Raw genomic sequence first — 22,621 nt, 5'->3', positions numbered from 1 at the left:
ATGTACAGGGGTCCTTATCTTGATGCCACAGGAACAAACAGCCTGAGCTGTTGAGAGTTTTTATCACACCAACACAAGTCTAAGGTAACATGGACTGGCTTGGAGTGGGATTTGGACTTGTGCTCATGTAAGACAGAGGATTTAGATTGGTCCTTTGCACCCCTGCATCCCCATTTTTCTCCAGGAAATACAAGTGTGGAAAATCAAAGGAAGAAAAGAAAAAAGCCAGTGTGTTCTGTGTGTGATGGGGGTTAGATGGCTTGTTGTTATTTGAAACAGGGTAATGGAATATGAAAGGGAGACAGGTGCCATAACCTGTTCACCAGGCTCTCAGCTGGCAGCCAGCTCCCAGCACTGGCCCCAGGGCACAGCCTCAGCATGGCTGGATAAACTGGGAGGCACTTTGCCAGAGCAGGTGGGAGCAGGAGGGAAGGATGCACCAAAACCACCACGGATTTGAGCACTGTGCCACAGCCCTGGGCTCCTGTGACTCTGCTGTCCCTCTCCACACACAGGAGCTGAGGACAGAAAGGAGGATGCTAAATGCTCAACTGCTGGCTGTAAAACTAGGAAATGAGGAGGAGGAAAGCAGGGTTTGCTTCCTTACCCTCTCTGTAACTCAGGGACACACAGGATCAGTCTCCTGAGCTCCTTCTGGCCCCACAGCTCTGAAATGAAGCACCTATCACCATGCAAAGCCTTGGGATGAGCATCCTCCACTTCCCAAAAGGGGCTCCACTCTTGATAAGGCTCATCCTTCAGGTAGCAGGGCCCAGGCAGACCCCTCCTCCCACCCATCTTACTGCTGATCAGTCAATCAAGTTTGAAGGGCAGCACCTTCCTGAACCATTTGATTAGAGTGTGAAAAGCACGGGACCCAGAGGCAGAAGGGGAGAGCGGGCAGGGAGCCACTCGCCTTTTGAAAGCAGGCTGCAGTGCAAACACTGCTTATTAACATTGACTAGGTCAGAAAATGGGGAGAAACAGAAAAAGAGAGAGAAACAAATGCATCTCTGGCACAGTTTCCAATTGATTGTCTGCCATGAAAGCAAAAGCCAGCTGCCATGTTAATTATTCATGATGCCTGGCTCAGAGGGGAGGAAGAGGGGCTTATGGAAGCCACTCAGCAGTGGAAAATTTGCATATGTAGATAGCAGAGTTGGAAAAAGAGGTGGAGTGCTTCTCTACAAGATAAATGGGATGCACAGTATTTCAGCATTTCCTGATGTATTTTCTGTGCTTCTTTTCCGTGGCTAAAGAAGTTATTAATGCTGAGGTCAGCAACAAGTGTGTGTGGGTGGGTGTGTGCACAGTGGCACTGGGTAGAGAGGAACCACAGAGGTTTTTTAGGTGTGACCAGAGTTATTCACTGGTTGTTCCTGTCACAGGCATTTCAGGTTAGAAGTTTGCATGGGGTACAAGAAATCCCAAGAGAGCAGCAAGAAGCTCATCCATGCAGAATGAAGGATTATTCCCCACATGCTTTGAGATTGTGGATTTAAAAGAGCAGCTACAAAACCACACCACACACCTGAAAATGGGTGCAAGCTGCTTGTGTAGCAAGTCCAACACTTTCACTGCAGGAGGAAGGTGTTTGAAAACCCCAAGGAACTGAAATCGGCACTCTGCAACTGCTGGAGGTGGGGTGAGATTTCAGCCCGGGGATGTGCAGTGGTGGGGGGAGAGCAAAGAGTGAAACAGCAGAATTTCAAATCCTTTGCCCCTCAGTACAGCCACACATAATAAAAAACAATGCAGAATAAATGGGGTAAGCAGATAGTCACAGGAGATACTCTGGATGCTCAGCTGTGTCACCATCTGAGAAGGGAGTACAACTTTCAGAAAAAAACAGCACCTCTGACCTCCTGAACAATCACTTCTCAAGATTCCAAACAATTTTCATGCTGAACTTAATTTTTATCTCGAGAACAGCCTCTCCTTCTCCAGTTTCTCCAAACATTGTATAACTCCAGGAGGAATTTCCCCATATGGTTTTGGGCCCCTTGGAAGGTGATTTCAGAAGGTGAGCACACGAGGCACACCTGTCCCACACCTGTATGCAGGTGCACACAGCAGGTACACAGAACGGTAAACAGGAATGGTGCACACCATTCAAATCCATCTCACCAGAACCCCCCTGAACTGGAAATGCTGCAGAACTGAAATAACTTCTACACAAGCTTAGAGAGCAGGGCTTGACTCAGAGCAATGAGGTAAAAAAAAGAAAACAGTCAGGAAGGGAGATGTGGAAAGAGGAGACTCAAAAAAAGGGGAAAGGCTCCAGTCCTAAATACTGTGAGCAAGAATGGCTTAGTCTCTTTCATAAAGGGTTTGCATTTTGTGGACTTGTCTCAGTTACTCATAGTCAAATTCCAAGTAATTGCCCAGGAGCTCCGGGGCCTGACTTCCCACAGTGCCTACCCTGCACCACCTTTATGGCTTCTCTCTGGGGACAGTTTGGTGTTTCTTTTCCTACCACATCCCCAGCAAGATTTTAATCTTTCTCCCAAATCTGTCTTCCTCTCGATTTTCCAAACTGAGAGGAAGAAGGGCAGAGTCTCTTACACTGCTCAGTGACAACTGCTTGGAAAAGATGGAACATCAAACCCCAGACTTGTACACAGCTACAATTATCAAGTCCATCCCAGTTTTTATTCTTCCCGCCTTTTTGAGTTGTTGCCCCTCTCTCTTTTATCTCCCATCCCACTCAACCAGCTCCAATCCAAGATCCTTTCCTGGTCAGGGTTGCATCCTGCCTTTCAGGCTTCAAATCCACCCCTGGGGTGAACTGGAGGCATCTGATGGGAATTGCAGCAGGATGTGGTGGAGGAAGTCACCCATCCCCTTCCCAGCACAACACACAAAACCCACTCGCTCCTGTGATTGGGTCAAAGCCCTTGGATGTGAATCCCACTGAAAGCCAAGACTAAATCTCATTTGCACCTAATATGGGAACGCCAGAAATTAACATTTAATATCACCACAAAGCCTTCTGGGCCTGCCTCAGCCCCCTGCAGAACCCAACGGCCCCAAAATGTTTCTTCCAGGCCTTTTCCCTGATGCTGTGCCCCAGAAGAAAACCTTGGCAGCCCCTCTGAGCCCTTGTGGGATAAGTGGAAGGAAGCTCACTGACCTTTCTTTGCCCACTGGACAGTCCCCTCGCTGGAATGGACGTGATTTTCAAATTTTGTCTGCAGGACCGTGGCCCTCTCCCGGACTTCCTGAGGGTTCTTGCCACAGGATTTCTACCAGGGAGGCAGGAGGATTAGAGGAAAGAGAGAATTTGAGTCAGGAATAATGAAGCAGTTTACAATAGATTTAATAACAGTAAAATCACACAGCAACTACCCAGGGGCCAACAAAGGTAATCCTCTCAATATTACTAGAGGAAAAAAAAAATCCAGATAAAGATGTTAAAGGCAGAGCAGCAAGTGAGCGCCGTGTGGTGGGGAGAACAAATCAGTTTTAATTTTGTGTTTTCTAACATCTATCACATATCTTTTCCCCTTGCTTTTCTCTTCCCTTCCCTTTTTGTTTTTGCTTCCAGGTACAACAGGCCAGATCCCACTTCTTGTTTCCATTGGAATTATTTGGAATATCTCCCCCCAGACCCCGCAGTAACAGTTTCAGAGTGATGCTGCAAGCTCCCCTGTGCACTTCCCCAAAACACCCAGGGCAGGAGACCACGAGATCCACAATCACCCCAAGCTCCAGAGAAGAGACTAATTCAGCACCTGTGAACAAAGGCAACCAAATGAACTTCTCATGAATTCCAGCATGGACTTCTACATGAGGTTTCCTGACTGCCAACACATCATATTTGACTGGAACTGCCATCACTTGGCTCCTCTAGTGCAGGACAAGCCCCTTGCACCAAAGGCACGACAGAATAAACTTCCTCAGGCCAAAAGGGCAATTTTGCACGTGTTCCAGCTTTCCTGGGATCAGACTGTAGGATGCAGTTCAGGAAATGGAAAACAAACATTCCTGGGAGCAAGCTGTTACAGGGAGGAGAAGAGAGGCTCTCTCCCTCTCTGAGGGATCCAGATAGAGAAAGGAAATGTGGACCAGAAAACAAGTGAAATTTTTGATGGAAAGCTGACAGCAAAGTGCATAGCCAAGCGTCCATGGATGTGCACCTCTCCCAGAAAAGGGCCACAGTTCTCCAGTGTGACTCAAGACAGGAACCAGCATCCAAGAGTGAGAGTGCCAGACCCAAGGCAGCAGCCTGATAGTGGTCAGACCCCTCACCCGAGCAGGGCTGACTGAATACAAACATCCAGCTCCTGGGATTCTGGAGCAGCCCTGTGCCAAGGCAGCAATCCTGCTGTTCTTCTCTGGCAGATCTGCATGCTAATGCTGCAAACCCCTCTTTGCTCTGCATTGCTGCCAGTCCAGAGGAGCCACGTCCCACTGACACCACAAACAAACTCCAGGGACCGTGGGGGCTGCCAGCACCTGACACAAAATGCTCTCCTGTCCCAGCTGTGCCACTCTGTACCCAACAGCAAATGTGCCCAGAGACAGACCTCAAATGTAGTTTAAATGCCCTGCACCGTGCCCTCTCTGAAACTCAGGATCCCACAGCTTCCAGAATTCCAGGTAATTCCTCAGCAAAGCACACACCTGGGGCTGCAGCTCCTGTCACCCACTGCCTGGACTGACTGTCCACCTGCACCTCCCAGGACAGCCTAGCTATTGTAACTCATTAACTCTCCCAGATTTCTGGTCTCTGCTGTCTCCCAATCCCCTCAAGAAAGGCTCACAGGATCCATCTCACAGAATCACAGCATCATTTAGGTCAGAAAAGACCTCCAAGATCATCGAGTCCAAACTCTGACTGATCATCACTTTGTTAACCAAACCATGGCACTGAGTGCCACATCCAGTTTTTCCTGAACACCTCCAGGGATGGGGACTCCACCACCTTCCTGGGTAGCCCATTCCAATGCTTGACCACCCTTGCAGTGAAGAAATTCTTCCTGATGTTCCACCTGAACCTTTCCTGCTACAGCTTGAGGCTGTGCCCTCTCCTGTCCTTGTTCCCTGGGAGCAGGTCCTGACCCCCACCTGGCTGCACCCTCCTGTCTGTGAGTTATCTTCCCTGAACCTCTTTCCCTCCATGCTCATCCACCCCAGTTCCCTCAGCTGCTCCTCACATCATTTACCCTCTGGACCCTTCCTCAGCTTTGCTGCCCTTCTCTGGACACTCCTCTCACAGGTTCCTTTGACTTCAGGTGTGCCCTGAAGCTGAGACCATCCCCAGCCAAGGGCCCTGCAGAGGTTCAGTGACCCCCAAGTGGAGCTGCCTGTCCGAAGTGGCCACTCCTTGTTGTCACTACCAAGTTTCCACCGATGTGAAACACAAAACTTTCTGGCCCCGCCTGCTCCTCCCAGCCCCAGCACTTTCCTTTTGTTAAGCCTCCTGGCAGCACCAAGTGTCACCTTCCCAGCGCTTTTTAATATGAATGTGAAATTAGTGAGGTTTGCCCTTTCCCCTGGCGGACAGAATCCTCTGTTATTAAAAAGTAAAGCACTTTAATAATGAAAACTTTTTCTCTTTTTCCTGTGTTTTAACTGTTTAAAATTAATGAGAAGGGCATAACGGTTGTCAAAGCGATATTGAAAGCTGGGTAGCCAGGACCGAATAAGCACGAAAATCCCTCCAGAGTGTTAAATAAACAGTGCTTCAGCCCCCTCTGAATCCCTGTGTTGGTTATTGTATACATTCTGTAACAGCACTCAGAATAGATCTGAGCACCAGGGAGGCAGAAAGGTTTCAGAATTCCAATAAAGGCCTCAAATTAAAGACAGCCTGGTGCGAATTCCAGGAGAAAATTAAAGAGACCTCAAGCTTAAGTGACAGGTGACTTGCTTCTGTGTCACAACTGTCAGGGGATTTAGTGATAATATGGCAATATATTACAAAGGACTTTTCTTATTCCCCCCTTTAGGTTTCAAAATGAGGCATCTCTTCTTCCTGGTGCTGGGGGAAAATAAAAAAAAAAGTAAGACAAAAATGAGGGATAAAAAGCTCGGTGCATAATTTCCAAAGTGTGAGGTCAGTGCAAGAGATATAAATAAAAAAAAAGCAAATGGCAGGAAACATAATGTCCTCGGAAAACAGCTTCTCCCCTCCTCCCATCTTCACTTTGTCTTTTATCCCCTTCAGACCCCTGAGACAGAACTCATTTTAAAATTGCACCCTAATGGGCATGAAAAAAAAACTGTGTTTGATTCCTGTCTTCCAGGGAGGTTCATCTAAAAAAGTAAAAATAAAACCCACCCCAATAATAATAATAATAATAAAAAAATCTAAATTTAAAACTGACTCAGAGGAAAACTGTGAAAATAAAACCTGCCCATGACTGAGTGTCTGGACAGATCAAATAAATCAGTGCTACTGGAAGGGCATGGAAGCCATTCCACATGTTTTACTCACACAGGCAAGCTTTAATCCTGGTTTGGATGAGCAGGACAATTAATTTGAGACCTTACACATTTTTCCAAGACCCCAAAGATAAAAGCCTACTCCAGAGGTTTGCTTGACCTGCATCCCCATCCCTCTGCTAAATAAGCAGCACTGTTGCCATCATGGAGAAACAGTGGGATACGAGAACTTTTTCTGCCTTGTGATTCCTTAAAAGCCTGTTCTGGCAGATCCCAAAGCACTGGCATAATGACTGTGGACAATAACATTATTTATAAGCTAAAAGAAGAAACGCAAGAGAAAAAAGTCAGGATGCAATGCTATTTAAGCAGTTTGAGACATCAGGGTAACTCCCAAAAATGCCAACTTAACCAGGAAAAGATACATGGATTTCTCTCAGAAGGAAACTTCCAGTGATGAAGATGGCAGGCTTTAGGTTTGAGAGGTTGGGATAAGTACTGAAAACTTCTGATTTCATTAAGAGAACATGATAATGAAAAATAAATTGAAACACAGTAAGACTAGACTGAGGTAGAAAAGTTCGTTCTTAAAACAGGAAAAAAAAATATGGGGAAACCCACCAAAAAGCCCGGCTGTAACATCTCCTGCTTCCATTACACTTCAAAACAAAATGAAGGATTTTGTTTTAATAACAACTTTTTACTAACCTCCACACACCTTCTCTAGAACTCACCAAGTCCCCCTTGCCCCCCTCCATAAAAGTTGAAAGATCAAATTTATTCTCTTTGTAGGCAGGTGAACATTCACACGCCCAGACATAGCCACATATATATTTCATATACCTAAATATAAAATATACATTTTACAGGCACTTCAGCTTGCTCCCTGGCTGCACACAGAAGCCCAAAAAAATACATGTTCCAGTGTGGTACTTATAATGGACTTGAGTTGAGGCAATGAGAACTGAAGAGCATCATAATGAGGTTCCTGTGTGCAGGACTATAATATATACATGACTCAGAGCACGGAGAGCTGAGAGCAGAGCTGAACCTCCCTCCAGTGGCAATGTCCCAATAGGATCAGGTTCAGCTCCTCCTGACACCTCCTCAATCCCCCCTGTCCCACTGCACTCCCAGCTTATGGTACTGCTCATGTGGCAAATTTAAGGAATTTAATAGAGATTAACCCTCCTGAAAACTTGAGAAATGCCCCTGCAGCTTCTGAGCTGACCACTCAAGAGACTTCATGGCAATATAAACATGGACCTCACAAACACAGCAAGTCCTTGATTGCATTAATATATTTTTCAAGTCATTCCTGAAGGAGTTTGTTTCATATTGACAGAACTGCTGTAATTCCATCCCCATTAAATGAAACAGAACTTTTCCCATGAAGAGAAGCTCTATTCTTTCAGACTGAGTCACATAAAAACTGGTTATTCTGTATTTCTAAGTTCCTGAGGGAGATTAAAACCATCCTACAACCACAGTGGATGGAGCTCAGCTCCAGTGAAGTCAACAGCAAAATCCCACTCGCTTTGATGTCACAGGGAAAAGAGGAATTTAATCCCACCTTTGAAAGCAAAAGGAACCAAGTCCTTCTGTGCAAGTTCCTACGTGCAGCACCTGGCATGGCAGGGCCTGCCCAGCAGCACTGCCCAAGCCAGCAACTGCTCCTTTCAAAGAGGAGCTGGGTTTAGAGCTTTTTGGAAGGGAAGGAAGAAAGCCAAAAGAAGTGTTTTAAAAAAAATTCAGTGCTTCAATGTGTAGAGCATTTGACAATTTGGAAGCATGGTAGAAATACCAAACAGGCTTGGTTAGGTTTTTGTTGCTAAAAAGGGATTTTCTCCTGCTGCTTTTCAAAACTTAAATTGAAATTTTCTGGAACAAAACATGTTCTCTTTTTTGCCCACTTCCTATGAAGTAACATTTGCTCCCACATCTGGAACAGCGAATATTCTGTCCCCTGTCAGTAACAAATTTAAAGTACAATTTCTGCATAAATGGAATTGTTGAAAAAGTCTTCAAAGGAAATCTGAAGTCACTCTCCCTGTAAGCACATTTGGGACTTAGGGAAAGTATTTCTACATGGAACTATTTAAAACAATTTCTGCACTAACAAAGCACAGCTGAACTTTGTTACGAGGCGATATCCTAGGCATGATCCAGCCATTTAAAACACAGGCATTACAGGCTGATTTCAGCCAAAAGCAGTGGTGGGAGAGAGCTTTAAACAGAGCTGCATCTCAGCTGAGCTCAGATCTGGCTGTGTGTGAGGTGCAGGAGCACTGAACATCTTTCGTGGTGCTCCCACCAGCCAGCGCCGGGAACGAGGCGCCTCAGACACGGGGTAACAAAAGCATGGGCAGGCAAAACAGCAACAAGAGGGGAAAAAGAGTGTGTGCTGCATCATGCTTGACACATTCTTGACTTCCATTCAAAATGCAGGTTCTTGCAGGATTTAATTTGCCAGAGCGCAGCAATGCCCGAGACATCAACTGCAAATGAGTGAATTCTGTGAATTAGCAACTTGAAGGCACACCCAAAGCTTGCCCAGGTCAATAAAAAGGTGCATGACAACCCAGGGAGCTTTGTTTTAGGCTCCAAGTAAATATAGATTATAAAAATCCTGATGTAACACATCACCAAATGCATTTTCTTAGTTTCTTCAGAGAAGTTTAGAGCCATTTGCCATGTCCAACAGTATCTCAGTGCAGAAACACAGGAAAAACAGGAACATTGTGAGGGAAGAAACACAGAGCTTTTGCATCCAGAAACTTTCCCTGCCTGTTACAAAGATATTTGCTGAGGAGTTAGCAAGCAACTGCTTTCTGGGGACAACAAAAGACTGAAAAATGTGATATAAGGTAGTTCTATAATTATTTACACTGTCTGACATCATGGATGTAAAGACAGACACTGAGGCAGGAGCACTTGTGATGTTGAACTGGCAAGCGAAAACTGGAGCAATTCCAAAGCAGCAGAATAACTCACCTTCCCTCCTGGTCTGTGCAACTTGAAGCGATCATCCTTCATCAGGCTGGCTAACACCTTCTCCATCTTCAGCTCTGAAACACTGAAGCAACAAAGACAAAAAATTACTGTTTCTCCTGCTTTGAAACACGGCGTGGAATGAGCCACAGACTGGTAATGGAGAGCAAAACAATTGGGATTCACAGTTCAACTTGAGAATTTATTCCTGAAATACACAAGGTTTTAGCCCAGACACTCCCTCATCACCCCTGGAAGTGGAACTACCGTAAAATCCAAACCCCTGCTTTCAGTGGCATGGAGACACAGTTTCACCCACAATTTTGTCACTGTTTTAAGTCAACAACATACACACTCCAATTCTAGCAGAGCATCAAAATAACTGAGGGTGGACTTTCCATTCACCTAAAGTCTCCTTGGCTCTCAACCAAGAGGAACTGATTAAAGAAATAAATTGGATTATGCTCCCATTATTTTCATAATTTTTCTTTCCTTGCACTGAGAAGCATCAGGACAACTGGGAAGCACCTGGTTATTCTTTTCACCAAAAGAAGCTCAAGAGAGCTGAAGCAGCTCATAACATTAATGCTTCTTGTAAATTTGTTTTGTAACTATAAAGAATAAGATCTGCAACCTCCACCTTGAACCCAGGGGATGTCCAACATTTGTTTTTTCACTCAAGGCCATGGGCAGGAGCAGAAGGTTGGTTGTGTAACTGTGAGAAAAGAGACTGAGGCACCCACAGGCTGGAAACACCTGCTCCACTTTGTTTGCTACTCCTGGCACATCTTGTCTCCTCCAGTTTAGTTCCCAGAGTCTCTGGAATGAGACACAGTGCTCAATCCTCACTCAAAGGATGCTACTTTCTTGTTTACACACACTTGTTTCCACCCATGTTAATGACCACGCTTACAAAACCAAAGGGCTGAAACTAAAGGTGTGCAAAGACACAGCTGCTTCCTCTCACAGTGACTCAAGCTCAGAGGGCAACAACAAAACCCCGAGGAACTTTTCCCATCAGCCAAGTCCCCTGCAGCTTCCTTCCCTCTGGTCACATTTCTTTCTTTCCCACAGGATCCTATTTGATTCCAGCTCCTTGCTACCTCGCTCAGGTCAAAGCTCAAAACGGACAAACTCACTCTCCAATTCATTTATAGCCTCAAAAGCCACCTCTGACACCAGACACACAGTTTGATTTCCTTTCCTGCTCTGAGAACTCACCTCCCCTCTCATCTGAAGTGCAAAGCCAAAGCCCAGCCCATTAGGGACTCCACAGCATTTTTTTTTCAAATACAGGAGACTCAGTCAGCTGTCCTACCCAGGCTTCACACTGGGCATTTATTTTCATTCTGTCGACTCACATTGCTCCTGTAGGCTCAACCAGATGATTTATTCTCCAGTCCTGCTTGCAAGACACTGCTGGGTCCTGCTATGGCCCAGATATGGAAATGCTTAGAAACCTGCTTCATTTCCAAGTGAGCAGTCCTGCTTAAAGGTGCATTTACAGGACACTAGAAATTCTTTGTCCTCTTTAACACTGTCTTAAGGGGCCCACACATCCCACAGGTGACAGCACAGGAACAGCTGTGCAGCTTCAGGCCATTAATATTACAGCTGCATCCAAACTGGGTCCCATTTCCAAGGGAATTACTCAGATCATAAAAGCTGATGTCTGTGGGCCCAAATTTTCAGTAATGGGCAAAGGTCACGTCTAGAAAAGAAGCCAAGGAGTTCACCTGGGATTAAACCAATCTCAGGAAGAGAGAAATCTTTGGGGTCCAACAGTTCTCAGATTCCTGAATCTCAGATGGTCAGAAAGCTGCCTGTAGTTTCTGAAAGGAAGCATTGCTGGTATTCTTCAATTTGTAAAGTCCATAAAGAAATTATAACAAGGATATCTTCTTTTCACTTCAAGCTCTCTACCATCTGGCTAGTAGGAATGGATGAATTTCTGCCACAGTGTTTGAGAGGATACTGTGATCCTCACCTGCTCTCCATCCTTCCCAGCTAAAGCAACAAACACCTTTACTTTTGCAACCTGCCTTTTCAACCTCAGCCAACTCAGCATCACAGCATAAGGAAAGGAGAAGGTGCAGAGGAACAGCCAAATGGCCTGGAAGGGATGGGCCAGAGTGGCCACAGGACACCCTACAAGGGAGAGCAGCCCCATGTGCAGCTGGGCCACCCCACACACAGATTCCTTCACAGAGGATGCAGAGACAGGCGGGGCAGCGATGGGGGAGAAAGGGAAATGGAGCATAAAATGACAACCGAGGGTTTCTCTGTCTGGTTTTGAAAAGTATAACAGCAAATTAAAACATAAATGGTAACCACTTAAGCAAGAGGAAAGCAGACCTCCCCCTTCCCCCTGCAAAGGTTGCTTTGACACGGCTATGAATGAAAATGTCAAACCTTTGACATTGATTTGTCAGAGTTGTCACCCCCTCTCGGGTCCTCCCCTCGCCTGGCGTGTCGCCAGCAAGAGATCCCTGAACCGGGTTCACAGCGGGGAGCAGGCGAGGGAGCCGGGAGGGGGAACAGCACAACCCCGGAGCAGGGAAGGGAAACGACTGGAGCAGGCAGGGAAACGACTCGTGCCTTCACGGTGATGCCTCCTCCTTTATAAATTAGTCAGGCCGCCGTTAGCAGATAAAGAAATTATCTGATAGCTGTCGAGGCAGGCGCTGCGAGATTGCAGCTGAAAGGGCTGGAAGAGACAGAAAGGAAAAAAAAACCCAAAACCCTCGCATTTCTTCTGCTTGTTGCCTCCTCCCTTTGAAGGGAAATCTGTTAGTTTTGCTTGGAGCTGAGACAGAACATTTTGGAGTTTATACTTTTTTTTTTTTTTTTAATAAAAGAGGGAATGGAGAGAAAACATGAGTGTGCACGTGCCTGCACATTCACACATACACATTTACAGCTGGGCAGAGCAGCCACAACTTCCAGCCACAGAAAGCCCAAACTGAAAGTTGCAGAGAGAGGAGGCAGCTTTGCTGAGCCCCAACAGGAATTACTGATCTCAGCAGAGCCAAAGTGAGATCGTTTTGGCAAAGGCTAACGCTGCTCTTCCACACTGGAAGCCAAGGAGAGGCTTCAGGTACCGGTGAAAATTAATTGCAAGCGATTTCCAATTTCAAAGGCAGTCATCTCTAATTCCGAAGTGGATTTTCATCCAGGAACAAAGCCACGTCTGCTCTCATTACTTCCGACTCTCAACATTCCTGGACTTGCTCCCATGCATGCTGGGGTGGGTGGAGGGGTTTAGGAAAAAACTCTGGGTCAGATCCTCATCCCAGTAAACCAGCAGAGCACTGCTCATTTACACCAGCTGAAGGCTGCGGGGACACATCGCATGCTTTGTCTTCTTCAAAATACATATTTTATGAAGTATTTACATTTCAATAAACCCAGCGGGAACTTCATTTAAAAAAGGAAAAAAAACCCAACAAATTTAAAAAAAAAAGATTCACAACACACACTCATTCTCGACAAAAACCTGAGAGATTTAAAAATTAAGCTAAGAATGGGGGAAAAAAAAAGCAAACTCCAGTAACTTGTGCAGACCAAGTCAAAGGGGTAAAGGAACAGAAGTGAGCAGTGCTTAAAAGGCTCGGTGACAGTCCAACACACGCTGTCTTTCGCCCTCACACTGAATTAAATTGTCAGGATTATCACCATAATGCTCTGTTTATGAAGGGTAATGGCAATTTGTGCTGATGGCACTTGCTGCCTTGAGCTTCAAGCTGCCTTCCTGCATCTTCTCAGTAATTCATCAGCTCCCTGCTCTACCCCAGTGCCCCTTCTCCTCCTCATCCTTGTGGGAAGAGCAGAGAGGCCGGATCGCCCCGTGCCCGTCGGGTACTCGCTGCCTTCCCTCTGAGGATGGGGGTCAAGAAGGCAAATTACACTCCTTTCTGGCAAGTCCTTCATCTGCAGGACATAAAACAAACAACCAAAACAAGAAAAGGCAACCCCCAGAGTTGTCTGGCCCTGAAAAGCGAAGGAAAAATAAAATTCACATAAACCTCCCCCTGCTTATTCAGAGTCTTCAGGATTCCTGAAGACCACGGCCAGCTCAACAACAGGTCTCCTTAGCAGATGTAATTACCAGCCTGAGTGACACTTCCCTAAACTTGTCAAAAAACAACAACATTGGATAAAATCATTAACATTTAAAATAAAAAGGAAGGAAATTTCCCTCTCCTTCCTCTAAGACTACCAAAATATTATAGAATAGAAAAATAGAACTTTCTACTTGGAGTTAAAAATTCACAATTATGTGGGATTTCACCTTTAAATGTCAGTGCTGTTTGTTACATGAAAAAAAACCCCTGTCAGCTTAGCCTTCTATGTCTTGCTGGTGTCTGCTTAATAGATAGTTACCTGGGATGATGGATGGCTCTTTGTTAGACCACTAAATGGCTCACAGCCTAGAATAAGCCTGTATTTACTGCCAACATTTGTTTGTTTCAAGGATGCAAAACCAAATTCGATTCCAAGCAGCTCCACCCGACAGAAACACAAGAAATAAAAGGGAACTAATTTGTGCATGAGTTTACAGGGCTCCATCAGCACTGCTACAACACTGAAGGGACTCTGCTGACGTTCTCAAACGCTGAGAGACAGCAAAACAGGGAGCAAGGGGAGGCACAAACACCCAGCTGGCTGCTGAGGAGGCTGGAGAGCCTGCCTAGCGAAGCTGAGCAGCCAGCTGTGGGTTTTCTCTACAAAAAGACCATTGTGCAAGCAGAGCTGGACTAAAATCTCGTCATGTGTCAGCCATCAGGTACCTGACTGCACACTGGGCTGGCTCTTACTGAGCCTGGCTTGCTCTCCGTGCTGCTACTCCCAAGTCCAAGACAGAGCCAGGTAGGCTTGGAAGCACACCCCACTTTGGGTCTGCAGAGTCCACCCTCCCTTTTTGCCTTCCAGGACCACACTGGGCTCCCACCACTTGCCAAAGCCTCTCCTGTTCCTGTCACAAGCCACTTAAACAACACATCTTGGTCAACTAACTGCAGATATGACCCACAGCTCCCCAGGAATTTCTCCCCCAGAGCTCTCCCAAAGGGCCAGCACAGTCTCTGACAATATGGTGCCATGCAGGCAGAGGGCCAGGGACCACCTGACAGGCTCGTTTGACTTGTGATCTCCACATAGTCACGATTTGAACCCAGGGCCAGAGACAAAACAATGGAGAGCAAAGGATCTCCGACTATCCCTGCCCCTCACCACACACACTCACTCATGCACAACCTGTCAGGCTGATGATTTTCACACACTTCCCTCTTCTCCTTTTGCTAGTCTGGGGCCAGGCCTGGATCACGAGAATTAATAAATTCTTATTAAAACCTGCACGAGACACAGTCCCGCTGAAAGTGCCACGGAAGGTTAATTAGCAAGGATGAGCTGAAACTTTTGTTGGCGTTTCTGACTCACTTAATCTTGTGAGAAGCCAGCAAGCTGACATATTCTGCCTCCGAAGGCGCCAGCACGAGCAGGCTGCTCCCGCGGCAGCCGATGCGCGCCGTCCTCCCGATCCGGTGGATGTATTCCGCAGGTGAAGCCGGAGCGTTGTACTTCAGGAAGGGGAAAAGAGCAATTAACAGGATGTTAATTATAAACCACACACCCAGCCCGCTCACCTGCAACAAAAGGCACACCCCACACGCTGCACCGCCCCAGGAATTGGGCTGTTTTTAACACGCCTCATCCCCGGAACCATCACTCAGCCCCTCTGCTGCGGTGGTTTTTTGACATGTGGATGTGACATGTTGGCCAACTTTCAGATAATAGGACAGTTTTCCCCATCTCAGTGTCTCTCTGTGCCTTTTACATTTTATTTTTATACAGAAACCTGTTCGCTTCCCCTAAAAAAGAAATCAAATCTAATCAAATCTCACACCAAAGAGCGCCCAGGACTGCCCACATGGAGCAGGGAGCTGCCTGCTCTGCATTTGGGAGAAAAAGCACAAAATAAAAAAACTGATGCCAATTTGGAGTCGGGCTAAATTGCTTTGTTTGGATTAAAGCAAATCATAGCTGGTTACAGGGCAGAATAAATCTAAAAGAGAGGAGGGAGTGCTTTCAGCAGTCTATGGTACAGGTAGCAACTGTCTTCCCCTGTCCAACTACCAGGCACCATGAAAATGTTCCTCAAAGACCCCCAAATTAAGCACTGCCTCTCATTTACCTCACTGGGAATCAAAACTGCCCAGCCATTTGCGAGATCTGATAAAGGGTGACACATTTCCCTCCCTTTAACCTCCCCCTATTCTTTCCCCCCCCTTCTTCTCTTTCCTGGAAAAAATGAACAAGCACAGAGATACTGCTCAGAAATGAGCCCTCAGCAGTTTAACTGGAAAAAACCCAACAACCAAAGCCCACTCTAGTGTTTATACCTGTGCCCTCTGGCAAAGTTTCTACTGGCTAGAGGTGTGAGTAAGATGCTGTGAGCAATCTAATTGCTCCCTGCAGGTCCTTGCTCTTGGACACAGCTCTCAGGACAGCTGAGATTTCGCCTTCTGGACACACAGAAGTCTCCCAGGGCTTTAGGTAATTTGCACTGCGTTCTAACACTGGCAACTATATCTTTGGTTAAATTATATTAATATACAGATCTGGGAATTAAAGACTTCACTTCCACAGCCTTCATCGACTAGCTGGCTGCTACAGTATTATTCTTTTTTTAAAAAACACAAAAATCAAATCAAATTTGTTACCTGAAGGGATGAGGTAGAAATTAAAAAGCTTTGTTGAGGCTCTGTGCCCTGTTCCTTTTACCCAGGTGTCACTTGATACATGTGAATCTCTGGATCAGTTTTTCCACTATTCAACTAACCTTTTTTTAATTATAAATCTTTTATAGAAATGAAATCTGTCTCATGCTCTCAGCCTCCTCTTTGAAACGACAGGCTGCTATTTTTAAGGTTCAATTCATCTTCCTTTGTTTCTATTTTTTTTCCCTAGGACTGTATTTCTGTCAACAGCAATGCAGCAGTGTGGGGTTTTGTTGGGATTGTTTTCTTCAGGGAAAATCTGAACCTACTGGAAGCTGGATGCCTGCAGCTACTCAGCCCCAACCCAGCCAAGCCTCACTCAAAACACTCAGGTCACTGCACTGACACGACTGGGCTACTCAATGTTTAACATTAGGAATAAACTTAAACCCCTCATGGAACTGCCTCCACAGCAAGCTCAGGAAAACTGGAACAGAACTGCAAGAGATGGCCAGGATTTCCCAGAATTTGGCTTCCTGGGTGGGGAAATGGAGGGTGCTCCATCTCCAGCTAGGAGAAACTCTGGTAACATCAGAGTTATTAAAGAGAAAAACAGACCAAGGCTATCGTAACGTGCTTTATCCTGGCAAAACCCAGAGTCCCAGTCCTGCAGGCAGGAACTTGTCGGTCTCCCACACCTGCAGGCATCAGCACCAAGAAGGTTCTGGACTGGGCAGGGATTTCATCTGAGTAAGGCTGCACTTAACACACAGAGCAAACCCACCTGTACAATCCAGGTCACCTGAGGCAGGTCCAGCCCCCGTGCTGCTACATCCTTTAAAATAAGGAAATCACTTTAGTAAAAATTCCTTGGCGATATCAGCAGAGTGAGGAGTCTTCTGGGATGGCAACTATGTCTGAAAGCAACTGGCTATGTCAGTAGGAATTTTATGTGTCTGATTTGGGGAGAGATGGACTGAAGGTCAGAAATAACATTGAGGGTTTAAAATGTAAGGATTGTTGGCAGATTAATGCAATCAAAAATGATCCACTACTATGGCCCAAAGCCTGGAGGACACAAACACCTATTTCAGGATGGTGGTGTTGAATTACAGCATTTTGCTACAGCCCCTTTGCATTATATCTGAGAGAATTCACTGTATAAATGGTAGTGTTACCGTTGGCTCTTCAGTTTGTTTCACTGATGAAAAGAGATCTGCTCATGAGCACCTACTACCCAAACACAGAGAGGCAGTATTAAACCTCTAAAAGGCAGCACTAGTTCTGAGCACAGCTTTATCCACAGCAAATCTAAATACTAAAATCAGGCTGCTTATCATGAAAAGGTAAAAAAAAATAAAGACCAATAGTCAGGAATCCCTGGCCTTGGGTGGAATGTCCAAAGATACACTGATCTCTACCTACAAATAATTAGGTGTTTCCTAGGTGATGGTCTGAAGTTGAGGAGCAGATGACTTGCAGGTCATCTGGCCCACAAATAAAAGGCAAATAAACAATTTAGCAGAATCTGCAGGAAGCTGGAGCACAGCTCGAGGACTTTAGCTATGCCTTAGATTTGCACCAATCTGGCTTTGATTTGGAGAAACAAAATGCAGCTACGAAGAAAAGAGTCTGGAGCTCCTGTCAAGGTGTTATCTGATGTGCCAGCTGGTGAGAAAACCCATCAGCTTGGAGAAGGACTTGAATGAGACCCTTTAGTTATCCATAGCCAGGTATCTCCAAAAACATACCCCTTCTGAGAAAAAAGAGAGTTTAAATGCTATCCAAAACAGAGAGTGCAAACACATTTCAATCTCCCTTCTTGATTTTCTGTTCATTAGTAATGTCCTCACATACTCCTTGGATTTTACATTCACCAGATGCAATAGCAGAGCAGGTGTGCAGATTTAACTCTGTTAGGAAATGTTTTGCAACACATGTATCTTTTAGCTAGTTGCAAAATAGAATATATTAAGGACGTAAGCAGGAGCTTAATGTACTAAAAATGTGTCAGCCACCCACTGAAGTGTTTTCATGCAACTCCCACACACGTTAAAAGCTGATGTTTTGGCAGCAAAGGCCTTCCCATAAGCACTAACCAGGCTGTTTTGTGGCTCCAACTGCAGTAAAAGAGGAGACACTTTCCACAGCGCCCACTCCGAAATAATGCACACTCGCGCTCCAACACGCTCATTAAGGAGTGACTCGTTCCCAGAGTCAGAATGAACAGATGTACAAAAAGCCATTTAAAGGAGGTTGGAGAAAATAAATCAAGGGAAGTCGGGAAGCGTGTACAGCAGTTACCGGGATAACAAGACTATAAACTCTACAGCGCGATCAGACAGGAGCGCTGACGGCTGATTCCGAGCTGGCTGGCTCTGTTCTTCCATGCTGACAAGGCTTTGGTCTTTTCCCTTACTGTGCTCTTCCTCACACCCAGGAGCCGAGGAAAGGTTGTCTGAGGAGAGGGCTCTGACCTTGGGACAGGGCAGTTTCCCTAAAATAAACCAACAACCAAGACACCCCTGTGGTCTGGAGCACCTCTAACACGAGAAGGAGTGGACAGCACGGGCAGGAGCCATCCGTCTCATCCACCCAGATTCCTTCCCTACTCTTCCAAGATAATTTTCTCAACATCTCAGCTTGGAAAATCACTGCCACAGTCAGCATTTTCATGTGCATTTGCCCAAGTTGACAAGGTTCACTAAAAGCCTCATAATCAGCCAGGGAGAACATTTTAGGAGAAGGCTTTCTCCCATCACCAGCCTTGCATTCACGATCGCTTTCACAGTTGTTACTGACACACAGCAGCAGCTACTCTCCTGGGGTTTCCCTTGGCTCTCTTTCACCAGTCTCTTGGGATTTACTGGTAATTGGAGTGTTTTGCAAACTCTCAAAGATTCCTCAGTATCAGTCCACCTGTGTCTCCTCAAGCTCCTTTTCCTCAAAAACCCTGGTAGAGAGCAGCAAGGTAGGACTAGGGTAAAAAGTTTGAGTTATTTGCTTTCCTCTGCTGGCAGAGCCCATGAGTTTCAACTTCTCAGAATTTTAGAAAAATATTTGTGGGTCACCTTTCCAGGAGAGAGAACACAGCTCAAATAACAACAATCCAGTTTTACATTTATTCTACACACAGAAGCACTAACCTGCTGCCAGTGCTTTCAAGAAGCCCAAGAGATTTCCAGTGTACCACTCTCTCCTCTTTTCCACCGCCTCAGACAGCACTGCCCCTTCCATGTGTGACCTCACACCACCATTCCTTAATTACAGGGAAATCAAGGATATGACACCTCGGCAGGTCACTGCTGCCTCCTTTCCATAGGCAATGGAAGGGACAATTCTTCAGTGACCATCTCATGGGAGCAAAAAAACAAAAACAAACCTACACCAGTGCCATTTTAAACGATAACCTGAAGCCTTACCCACATTCCTGCCCTAATCCCAAATGTAAAGCACACAAGGGCACAGGATCAAGGAGCAATCCACCTGAGAGATGCTAGAAAGGCTGAAATTTCTGCTTTGAACAGTTCATGTTACCAGCCTGTGCTTGTGGTCGTGGGGTACAGGGGTGGGGTGCCAGGGAACGGAGGGCAAAAAGGCCACACCAAAAGCAAGTCCTTTCACTGCAGAAGATCAGAACCAACAGGGCCACAAAAGTTTTGCAAGGGCCTTGGTTCGCTCAGTCCCTCTCACACAATCTAATTAGGGCAAAGGAAATTGCTAAAGTTGCTTTTGAAAGACACTCCATGGTGAGGTCTTGAAGGCCCTGAGCTTGACAATTGGCTGCCTACATGAGGCCTAGAAGTACAGATGGAAGGCAGCTTGCTCAGGTGCCAGGCTGTCAGTTGGATTAAAATGACTCATTTATTTACCAAAGAACCTCACAAAGTGCTTTAGCTAACAGGCAGAGAGGGCCTAACGGCTCTCCAAGCTGGGGAAGAAGCTCTCGCGCCTTCCCGGCCTGCCAAAAGTCATTACTGCCGAGTGTGGAAAGCCATCAGCAGGGTAGAGACCCCCGTCGGCAGGGTGACAGATTGGGCTGCGTAATCAGAGGAGGAAGGGGAGAGCACAGAAGCTGTCAGAGGCGAAAGCTCTTGGCTGGGGCCGCCAGAAAACTGGCAAGATGAGTTAGCGTGACTGAGTAAACAGCAAACAATCTCCAAATGATCTTTCCTCCCTCCCTGGAAGAGATGAACTTGTTTAAAAGGCACGTCCCAAAGGAAGCCGCAAAGAACTTTCAGTGAAGGAGAGAGAAATAAATCTGGATGAGACCCTCTGAGATACACGGCCCTTCTTTATTTTCTTGTCTGCCAGCTTATATTGTCTGGCAAAAATATTTTATGGGCTATATTAATATACATATGACATAGAGCAAATTAATAAAAGGAACAGCAGGTCCCATTGCTTACTAGAGCGGAAAGATGGGTGGAGAACATGGCATAAGGGACAAGGGAAGGACGGTAACATTATTTGTGTTGCTCTTTTGTGAGCCAGGTTTCAAAATTTTGTGGGTATAAACATGATTTTCGAGTGAAAAGAACAGAACCACCTTTCTGCAGAATATATTTTTTTTTGCTGATATGGAGAAGAGTGTCAGAAAAAGCAATTCCCTTAGAGGCAGGAGGTGGTCACAGAGCCTGGCTGCCCTTTGGACATCTGCGTTGGGGAGGCACCTGTAATGTGGGACTGGTGCAAAGTGTATCTCTATATTAAGGTGTCCATATGGTCCCCATTACTGTGGTAACAGGCCACCTCCTGCTTTCAATGCATTTGTCCTCCCAACATCTCTGTAAGATGGAACTGTGCTACTTTCCTCATTTTACAGATGGGGAGTTGAAGCACAGGGAGATTTTAGGCTCAAGACACGCAACTCGCTGTGCTTAACGTGCTGACCGTGTGCCAGCTGAGCCACAGTCACCGTCACCGGCAGGAGCTGCATCCCTGCCTTGCAGGAAATCCAAAGTGGCTTAGATTGAAGAGGAGGAGGGTTACAATAAATGTGTTACCTTACACCACCCTCGTCATGGCAATCCAGGTTACTCCAAATTATCTCCCATTTATGACCATTACTTCCCATTTGTGACAGGTCAGGAGCAAACCCACAACTACTGCTGCTCAACTGACATGGGGCTACTTGCCTTGTCACCCCAGTTCCACCTGTACAGAGCCTGTGGCACGGCAGGAAATCAAACCACATCTCCGGTGTCTCAAGAGGGGAATCCCATCCACTGAGATTTCTTTATCCAAATTCTTCTTCCTACCTTGTCAATAGCTGCACATTTCCTGACAGAATTTTCCTGTCACAGGCTGCATTTTCCCTTCAAACTTTCTCACCCAGGAATTGCTAGCCTAGTGATTGCAACAGTTTTGCTTTCTCTTCATCTAAAATTGAGCATTTACCTTCTTTCCAAACCCATTAAATTGGAATTTCAAAAACAAGATATGTACCTGACATTTCTCAGTTCTAGGCAGCATGTTCATCAAGGATAACAAAGTTTAGTTATTTATTTTTCAGAATTTACCAAACACTTTTTATCTTCAAAACAACCTACACCACTGAATGATTTAACCTCTACTCTCCTCCCTAGTTCTGACACTCAAGTATTACTCTGTATAGAAGGAAATCAAGTAACAGTTCCACTTATGCACTGAAAAGATGCATTTTGACCTTGATCAAATCACTGAAAGGTTGTACACACAAAGCAGGACCAGAGGGTAACAAGTAGAATTTTACAGGTGACATAATATATAATTTGGCAATGTCAAACCAAACACTTCTAGATACATGGCACTCCTAGCTTGAACTGTGGGCAGAAAAAGGAGAAAATTCAGCTCCCCACACTCTGAAAAAAATTGCAACTGGTTTCCTTTAAGAATAACATGCAGCAAGAACAGGAGTAATTTCAGAGCTGGAGAGGGTTTCTCAGCTCTAATTACTCCCGATCGCTGTAATTTACAGGTTTGCAGTGGGTAGAAATCGCCAAGATTCACACGTTTTCAGATCAACAGCTGCCACTATTAGAGAGCAAATCGTGCAGCCTTCTGCACCACTGCAGCAGCCCGTGGCCCTGGCAGGTCAGGAGCAAGAGGCAAAGGTGCCACCACAACCCAAGGGTGCCAGAAAACTTCAGTAGAGGACAAGAATTTTGCCCTCAGCACCCTTGGAAGGAGCTTGAAGGGCACAAGGCAAGGAGAGCAGCAGAGCATGTGCTTTGCCTTCTCTGGTTGGGTTCCCCTTTCCACCTCTGCAGGTAGTTGTTTTTAACCTTGGGGTAGTTATTAAGATGGGAAATACCACATTCCATCCAATTTTCCTGGCAGTTCCAGGGCACACTACAAATCAGGATTGCATTCTACTGGCTGCATGTAGGGGATAAGCTTCCAGCCTCAAAGGAACAGATTTTTCCAGACATAAGACCATACAAAATACTTGGTGGTCTTTAACATAAGACATACGTTCTTCCTGTATTTGGTAACTCAGCAGAAGATCATGTTAATAGTTTGCAAAGAAGGCCCCAGTC

The 22,621-nt window shown here is 45.8% G+C and overlaps 1 protein-coding gene across 5 annotated transcripts in view; it reads right to left on the bottom strand.

Moving 5' to 3' along the window:
• DDX31 (DEAD-box helicase 31) overlaps positions 1 to 22,621 on the bottom strand; it is a 43,881-nt gene that overhangs the window by 9,894 nt on the left and 11,366 nt on the right. For 3 of the 5 annotated variants that reach the window (XM_068211178.1, XM_068211180.1, XM_068211179.1), the window contains exons 15-18: positions 16,885 to 16,935; positions 14,821 to 14,960; positions 9,385 to 9,466; positions 3,134 to 3,245 (exon numbers count right to left, since the gene is read on the bottom strand). In XM_068211178.1, the coding sequence (XP_068067279.1) occupies positions 3,134 to 3,245; positions 9,385 to 9,466; positions 14,821 to 14,960; positions 16,885 to 16,935 (385 nt within the window). The remainder of the gene's footprint in view (positions 1 to 3,133; positions 3,246 to 9,384; positions 9,467 to 14,820; positions 14,961 to 16,884; positions 16,936 to 22,621) is intronic. The other 2 variants (XR_011005599.1, XR_011005600.1) reach the window with 1 other exon arrangement.

The sequence above is a fragment of the Anomalospiza imberbis genome, chromosome 21 (genome assembly GCF_031753505.1).
Source record: "Anomalospiza imberbis isolate Cuckoo-Finch-1a 21T00152 chromosome 21, ASM3175350v1, whole genome shotgun sequence".
NCBI lineage: Eukaryota > Metazoa > Chordata > Aves > Passeriformes > Viduidae > Anomalospiza > Anomalospiza imberbis.
Note: the sequence above shows the minus strand (reverse complement) of the source record. Positions and strands in the feature narration are given on the sequence as shown.